General features: G+C 38.3%; 1 protein-coding gene across 1 annotated transcript in view; it reads left to right on the plus strand.

Annotated features, from left to right (window-relative positions):
- Positions 1-8,495, plus strand: part of LOC106883301 (proteoglycan 4) — a 38,229-nt gene that overhangs the window by 1,436 nt on the left and 28,298 nt on the right. The window contains exons 2-4 of the mRNA XM_052975907.1: positions 4,142-4,259; positions 6,554-6,637; positions 7,495-7,752. Coding sequence (XP_052831867.1) covers positions 4,223-4,259; positions 6,554-6,637; positions 7,495-7,752 — 379 coding nt within the window. The 5' untranslated portion in view covers positions 4,142-4,222. The remainder of the gene's footprint in view (positions 1-4,141; positions 4,260-6,553; positions 6,638-7,494; positions 7,753-8,495) is intronic.

Here is an 8,495-nt window from a genome sequence, read left to right on the forward strand (position 1 = left end):
CAACACGCTTACCATCTTTGACTCGCTCTTTTACATGTGTGAGAGTTTGGTGACTTTTATGTTACACCAAAAGAAAAAAAAATTAAAACCCTGAAAGGTGACGCTGAAGAGTTTACGCTTCTAAAAAGACATTTTAGCAAAATGGTGGAACTTTATCAGATTTTATTCCTTCACAGATCACATATACTTACGGCACTGCTGGTGGCGTAGCTAAAAGAGCAACGACTGTTCCTCCCAAGTACATTTTTCAAAATTGACACCTTTTATAGAATGTATAATCGATGAGTTAATTGTTTGCTATGTGCTCGCTCTTCCTAACTTTAGAACCTGGTTATGCCCCTGGGCGCAACCACATGGATACTTGAGCAAACTAGGGAAATCTATATGTTATTGCTCGATCTATCAAAGATAGCCTTTAAATTCTCCTTCACGGCATACCCTACACTCATAAAAAAAACTACGAAGGACACATTGGACGGTCTTTTCCATTTGATGTATTTCTTCCCATTTCCTTGAAAATCTCAACACAAATGGAGTTTTTCCAGGCCAATTACGAAAATCACGATTCTTTGGAGAAATTAAACAAAAAAAGTTATGAACCTTTAAAGCTTGGGTAAACAAACATACAAAAATCCTGTCTCTTTCCATTGTTTCTGGTTAATCCCACTGGCTCCAGAACTGAGGGAATATTAATCTCAGCCAGGGCTACATTTTCTCTCATTAGATATTTTTTCAGTTTTAAAGGTTTTATAATTTTTTTAAATTAATTTTTTCGAAAAATATCTAAAACAAAAATGATGCCTTCCAAGTCATCATGGGATATTGAGGGATTCAAAAGCTTATTAAATTCTTCAAGAAAGGATTGCAATTTTTGTAATTGGTATGAAAAAGTTCAACTGCAAAGAATTTTTCCAAAGATTGAAAGGTGTGTGAAACCAAAACAAAAAAAATCTCACATAGGATGATGTTGTTCAAATATGTCTGAAGAAAAATAGAAGAAGAGACCGCTTTTGGTAACAGGTCTACTGGATCAGAGCTAAACAACAATCACTTCATGGCTATGGATGCTGCTGCTGCTACTACTACTGGAGCTTGTAAAGAGAAAGATTTCAGAGAAACCCATATAAAACTGAAGAACTTTAGGTCATCTTGGTGTTCAAACACAACACACAAATACACCAAGAGATCTGTGACAATGCAAACATGAAAATATGTCATTCATTGAAATTTGCAGCAGCAGAAGCTAATTATTTGCATCCTGAGAATGGAACATTTATTGCAAGCATCACCACCAGTTTTGTCCAAGAAGATAAAGTTAGGAGAATAATAGAAAGAAAGGAGAAGGAATGCAAAAGAAGATTAATGCTGTTAAGGATCCGTTCAGACTATTGCAGATCAACAACAGCAAGAAAAAAAAAAACATGGGAGGAGATACCAGAGAAGTGATGTTCTGGGATTGGGAATGATGGTTAGTGTAGGGAAAGAGTGACAAGGGGTGGAATGATGAATGGGTCAGGGGTGCCTGAGTGATGGAATAAGAGACTAGTCTGTTCTAAGAAGCAGAGACCATTGCAGTAGAAAAGACAGAAAAGGAGAGGAGATAGCATGCCTGTTGGTGAGAGGCTGAAGAAGTTTGTCATTAATGATGGAAAGCCAATCAGCCAAGTGGCCCTTATCTAAATGTAGTCAAGATGCTAGTGTGCACAGCTACAACACTTGTCCCAGACGTGAGCACAGTGCTCGATTGTGGGTTTCACTTGAGCTTTGTAGAATGTCAACAGCTATTGGGGCTGAAATAGGTTTTAAAGCTATTGTAACGCCATGACACATCAACCTTCACCCATCATCATCATCACAACACATACCTCAATGAACAAAAATTACTTTCGTGAACTTCAAAAGAATTAAGGTTCATAGAACATAACAACACCTCAATGTAATGAGGAAGCCTACATTGTTATTGCTCAAACTGATAGTAATAGCAGCCCAATCTTTGTAAAATGTCACTTCAAAAAAAAAAAAAGGACATGAATAATGTCATTGTAGATGTTCTTTAAAAAATGAGATGGTCATGCCTGGAATGGTTTTGATCTGCTTGATGAAAGGTGATCCATGGATAAACAACAATACCACAATCCTCATCAAAGACTCTTCAATGTTTATATTCAACAACAAGGGAGGGTTTCTAAAATCATGTCTCCAGGTCAATAAACTAATGACCATCTGAAATTATCCATTGGCACCATACACAACAGAAATGAAATTCAGTTTCAAGAAACTAAGCAATGGATATAGACGAACAGGGAGCTGGCAAATATTTGTTTCCAACATAAATTACAAAACTAACAGGAAATTACTTATACAAGCTAATTAATAACATCAACAAAGCCACACCACTTAACACGTTTTAATAAAAATCTCAGATTGCGCTCCAACAGGAAACAAATAGTCAGATATTTTTCAAAACTCAGTCATTAAAAGGTGGTGACACAAAATGTAAAATATGCCTGTTCTAACTTGAATATGACATCTACAACTTTGTGTTAGCAGAAAACTGATAGAGCAATCCCCAAACTCAACTCTTGAGCACAAAGACCAGAAAGAAATCACTGACATCAAGATTTCTAGCTACACATACCAATACTTGTCAAATAGAATCTGTAAAAGGTAAAAATCATATCAGTTTTATACCTCAACAAAGGCCTAAATGAAGCAACATTACACAAATCCATCACTTAACTATGTGTGTCCTTAAAAATTTTAGAAAAATTCAATCCTTGACAGCAATCATTTGCATGTTACTCAAACTTTACCATAATTTCAAGACTACTACTCTTCTCACAAAGCTCACCATTTCAAACCATTTTTACTACCAGTGATATTAGCAAAACTTTTAACTTCATTTGTAACAACTTGACAAAAAGCATAACTTTTGTTGTTGGATAGTTAACTATGTCTCAGGTTTTGAAAATGCAATTTCCTAAAAAGTGCACCACAAGGCTCTGCATCCTTCCATTATTCCCAGATGCAGCTTCTTCACTTATCAGATCCTGCACAAAAACCCACTTGGTTCAAAGTAATGCTTTAAATAGTTCATTCCTACATGATCCTTCCTCACCAGTAACACCAAAGGACTTTCGTTACAACCTGCCATCAACATAAAATAATGCATATGCACCTACAAATATGAAGTGGTATCAAAAAGGTTCTTGGACTAATTATGATTAATAAAAAATAACTTATTTACCTAAGTTTTAACATCATCTCCTTCACAAAATAGTGACCTTGCACAGCAACACACTAGTCTCAGTGTTCCTACCGCTTTTATACTTTTCAAGTCATTTTCTGTAAGCAAGTCAAGGACCTACTGTGATTTGCTATGGATCTCGACAACAGTGTTAAAACAGCAACCTTTGAGTTGAATTTTCATCTCGGGGAAGAGATGGAAGTCTGCAGTGCCAAACCTGGTGAATAGGGGGAGTGCAGAAGTGATACCATGTTGTTTTTGGCAAGAAACTCACAAGTGAGGAGAACTCTGTGAAGAATTGAATTCTTCATATTCCATAGCTCCAGCTGCTTTCACTGAACCCTTCAAAAGGTTGCAGTAGAACTCTCGATTGATGGTCTGGTCTTGGTGGGGGGGGGGAGTTCTTGATGCACGATACCACAGATGACAAGAAAAACAATGAGCATGTTCTTGATTGAGCTGTGGCAGTTGCCTGCTTTGGAAGTGCCTGTCCCTCTCAAAACATTGCATATGAACCACTGCCTTGTTGCCGTAAGCTTTCCAAAGGCTGTCTACATCTACTCATGACTAAATAGCTACCTAAAATAACTAATGAACGTATGGTACACACAACCAGATCCTACTTGATCTGTGAGTGATGGCTAAACATTCAACAAGATGAAGGTTTGTCATGTCTGGAGCTTTGGATCTGTGTATTGGCCCTTAGGTTTTTTTTTTAGCTAATGATCTACTTATCATAGATATGGTCAGACATGCACTTACATCTACACACACACACACACACACACATGCATACAAATGCAACATCTCATTTTTTTTTTTCGTTGTAAAAATACATTGTTCTAAACAACACATGTCAGCTTTCCTTTTTATTTTTTTGTGTTTTAATTATAGTGTAAAGAATCTGAAAGTAATTTGGTAAATATTTCTGAAAACTGACAGACTCCACATTCCATCAAAGAAACCAAAAGAAATATGGGTGTTGATGAAAATAACATGGATTTTATAGAAGGTAATTTCTTTGGCTCACTTTGTCTCTTTCTACTGCTTCTTTCTTTTATTCACTTGTCATCTTTTACTTGTTTCAGTCATTGGACTGTGGCCATACTGGGGCACTACCTTGAAGAATTTTAGTGAAAACAATCAGCCCCAGGACTCTTTTAGTAAACTTGGTACTTATTCTGTCAGTTTCTTTTGCCAAACTGTTAAGTTATGAGGATGTAGACGGCATCACTGGTTGTCAGGTGGAATGAGGACAAACACAAAGACACACACACACACACACACACACATGCATATACAACAGGCTACTTTCACTTTCTCTCTACCATGCTATGGAAAATACTTGGCAAACTTGGATGTCCAGATCACTTTGTATCTATAATTAAATCATTTTATGATGGGATGGAAGCTTGAGTCAATGCTGGTGGTGGCATGGCAGGACCCATTCCTTGAGAGAATGGTGTCAAGCTGGTTGACATCCTTGCCCCAACTCTCTTTTCTTACTACGTTGCTGCTGCTGCTTTTACTCATGCTTTTGCTGAGGTTAGCTCTCTCGGAATATATGTCAGGTTATTGATCTTCTGGCTGCCTCTTTAATCTGTGTCAATTTGCTGCCAATTCAAAAGTTTTCCAGTCTATTATTCCTGACCTCCTTTATGCAGACGACTGTGACTCAGTCACTCATACAGTGGATAACGTGCAAATACTTATGAATCATATTTCTGCTTCTTGTAAGGCATTTGGACTCAGCATTAGCCTGGATAAAACAGTTGTAATGTTCCAGTCTGCAACAGGAAATCCATATGTGGAATCAGCTATCTTAGTTGAAGGAACAATTCTGAAAGTGGTCGACAAGTTTGTCTACCTGGGCAGCACACTCAGCCGTTCTTGCTCCCTGGATGATGAAATTATCTTTCAGGCTGCAGAGAGCAACTGATTCCTTCTGGTCTCTTGAATCTTGTGTCTGGTCCCAGCATGACATCACAGGGTGAACAAAAATTGCTGTGTACCATGCATGTGTATTGACATCACTCCTTTATTTGTGTAAGACATGGACCCTTTATAAACGTCATATCAGGGTCCTTGAATGCTTCCATCAGAGATGTATGAGACACATTCTGAATGTTGGCTGGACCTTGAAAACTCCAGATACACAGGTCCTGAGGACAGCCAATATCCTGAGTATTGAGGCAATGGTGCACAAAGACTGGTTACATTGGACTGGAGACTTTGTTAGAATGAATGATAGTAGGATCCCCGAACAGATGCTATATGGGGAACTTGTTAGTGGAAAGCAACCCTGGCAGAAGCCAACACTGTGATTTAAGGACCATGTAAAGACCTCATTAAAGGCCTGTGAAATGTGTGTGGGGGGGAGGGGTCTGACTGGGACAATAATGCTTGTCATCGCAACTGGTGGAGAAAACAGGTGAAGGAGGGAGTTGATACCTTTTGAAAGAGCACGTATTCTTCATGAAGAATTTAAGCATGCTGCTCGAAAATGCACTGCTAGTGTAATGAATGGGGAAAGCTTCGTCTGCAATATTTGAAGTCGTGTATGTTAGTCAAGAGCAGGCCTCATTAGTCATCAGTGGAGCCACAAGTGTAAAGTATAAGGGAGTTTTGAGTGCACAATGTTCCTAAAGGTCAGTAATGGTTTTTCTTGATCATGAATGGACGGCCATCATGTGTGTATGCATATGTATATATATGTATGTATATGTCCATTCCTTTGTTTGTCTATAGTCTGAAAAATTGATGTAGCTATATTAGTGTAACTTGGAGCAGTTTAACAAATAGAGATTAATAAATGATGTACGAGATTGAAGAATAGGTTCTGGATATAAATCAATTAAAAAAAAATTAAATTTAAAATTAAATAGGTTCTTGATATAAATCAATTAAAGAAAACAAACTTGAAGGCATAGCTCCAGCATGGCTGAAAATCCAGTGACTGGAAACTTTAAATGAATAAAGACTATAAACACACAGGCATGCACACATGCAAACACATGCATGCACACACACACACACACACACACACACACACACACACACACACAATCATTCAAATGATATAACTCTGTAACAACTGCCAGAAATTATGATTGCTTGTGCTAATTATATAGTTTAAATTTAAGAATCCTTAATTTTGTGTTGTCTTCTTATATGTATTATTAACAATAGTCGTTAATAAAGTTAAATACTCTGTTATGAATCTAACTCTAAAAAAGTATTAGGCCAAACAGTATCATGCTCTATTAGTCTTCTAATCATGGTATATCTCTTCATTCCTTCATTCAGATAAAGAAATGAATGAAATACTTGACTCAGCCATTTCAGAGATGCTAGGAAGAATTAAGCGGTCACTCGAAGAAGAAATTCCAGGTAAATGAATTTTGTTGTACTCTTTTTAAAAAAAACATTTTTTAATGACTTATTTGAAGGAAGTAGGAAGGGAAGTAACCATGAGCTTTTGGTGGTCTGTAAGCTCTGGTGAGAAGAAGGGAAAAAAAAAGCTCTCCCCATACAGGAGATCTGAGCTGAATGCTTGCAACAGAGTGGAATTTTAGAGGCCAGATGATAAGAATGCTAAAATGAGCAATGGATGGAGTCTTTTGGGAAATTTTCACACAGTACCTGTCTGTCAAATGTTGCTCAGAAGATTTGAGTTAATCCAAAGGACACTTGCCTAATTAGATGTGCCATGGGGCTGAACCAGAAATCATGCAACTATGAAACAAACCTATTAACTACATAGCTATGCCTGCTTTTCAAACACCAGTCAAGGGGGAAAGAATAAGTGGTTGAGAAATTGAGCTATTAGGGCATCGGTCACAAGTTCAAATCAGTTGTAAACTTTTTGCCATGCTTCTGGAAAGGGCACTTTAACTTCACCTGGTCCTTGGTTGCTATCAGCAAAGTACTCTCAATTGCAAACATTCACATTGAACCCTCAGTTCCTTTCTAGCCCATGTTTTGGTTAGTTATCAAATACATCATTCTCACACAGCTGGGTAATATCTGGGCACTGTCTCTCATCCTCTAACTTATAGGATGTGTGGTTAGTCAACAAGAACTAATCGTTTCTATGTCAGGTCTTTAATTTCAGCTCGTAGTAATATACATTGTATACAGGCTGTTGGTCACAACATGCAATTAACTTTACTCTTATAAATGCAGAACTTAGTGATTTAGTAAAGAACAAATAATCAGTGCTATTGTTTGATTTTCTTTAATTTCAGCCAAACCACTGCCACCAATGGTCCCCATACCCATACGAGAGGAAGAGCCACAAAAGTTAGCGAAAGTTCTTGAGGACTTAGGAGTACAGACAGATGCAGTAGCCATGGATGGTGAAAAGAAAATGCAGTACCAGATCAACATTCAGGAGCATGCACGCCCAGCATGCTCACCACTCCATATCAACTTGAGCCTGCCTCCTCATACTTGCCCATCAACGCCACCATCCAGTTCTCCAGCTCCAGTTAAATCGACTGCAGGTAACTAAAGTACAGGGTTCTCTATCTGATTGTTTCTACCTGATTGTCAGTTTGTCTGATTGTCTATTTGTTTGTCTGTCTGTTTGATCATCATCTGACTGTCATTTTTGTTTGTTTGATCCTCCGACTGCTCGTCTCTCTGACTGTCTCAGGGTTCTAACAGCCTAATTATCTCAACAGCCATCTGAAAGTCTCCCTATATTGGCTGTCTTTCCATCTAACTCTGTTCGATACCTTCAACTCTGCCTGCCTGCCTACCTACCTACCTACCTACCTACCTACCTACCTACTACATGCCTGTTTGTCTGTCTGTATGTCCCTCTGTATGTATGTATGTCTACTCGCCTGTCTGTCTGCTTATCCTTCAGTCTGTTTAATGAATTCATGAAGTGGAATAAATTAGTTTCCAGTGAGAAAGAGTTGTTTAATGTTTCAGGCAGGTCCCTTTGTCCGATTGAAATAATTGAGATCCATTCCTCACAACAAACTAGTTTACTTCCTTTTGTGAATCATCATCATCATCATCGTTTAACGTCCGCTTTCCATGCTAGCATGGGTTGGACGATTTGACTGAGGACTGGTGAAACCGGATGGCAACACCAGGCTCCAGTCTAATTTGGCAGAGTTTCTACAGCTGGATGCCCTTCCTAACGCCAACCACTCAGAGAGTGTAGTGGGTGCTTTTACGTGTCACCCGCACGAAAACGGCCACGCTCGAAATGGTGTCTTTTATGTGCCACCCG

This window comes from Octopus bimaculoides, chromosome 23 (assembly GCF_001194135.2).
Source record: "Octopus bimaculoides isolate UCB-OBI-ISO-001 chromosome 23, ASM119413v2, whole genome shotgun sequence".
NCBI lineage: Eukaryota > Metazoa > Mollusca > Cephalopoda > Octopoda > Octopodidae > Octopus > Octopus bimaculoides.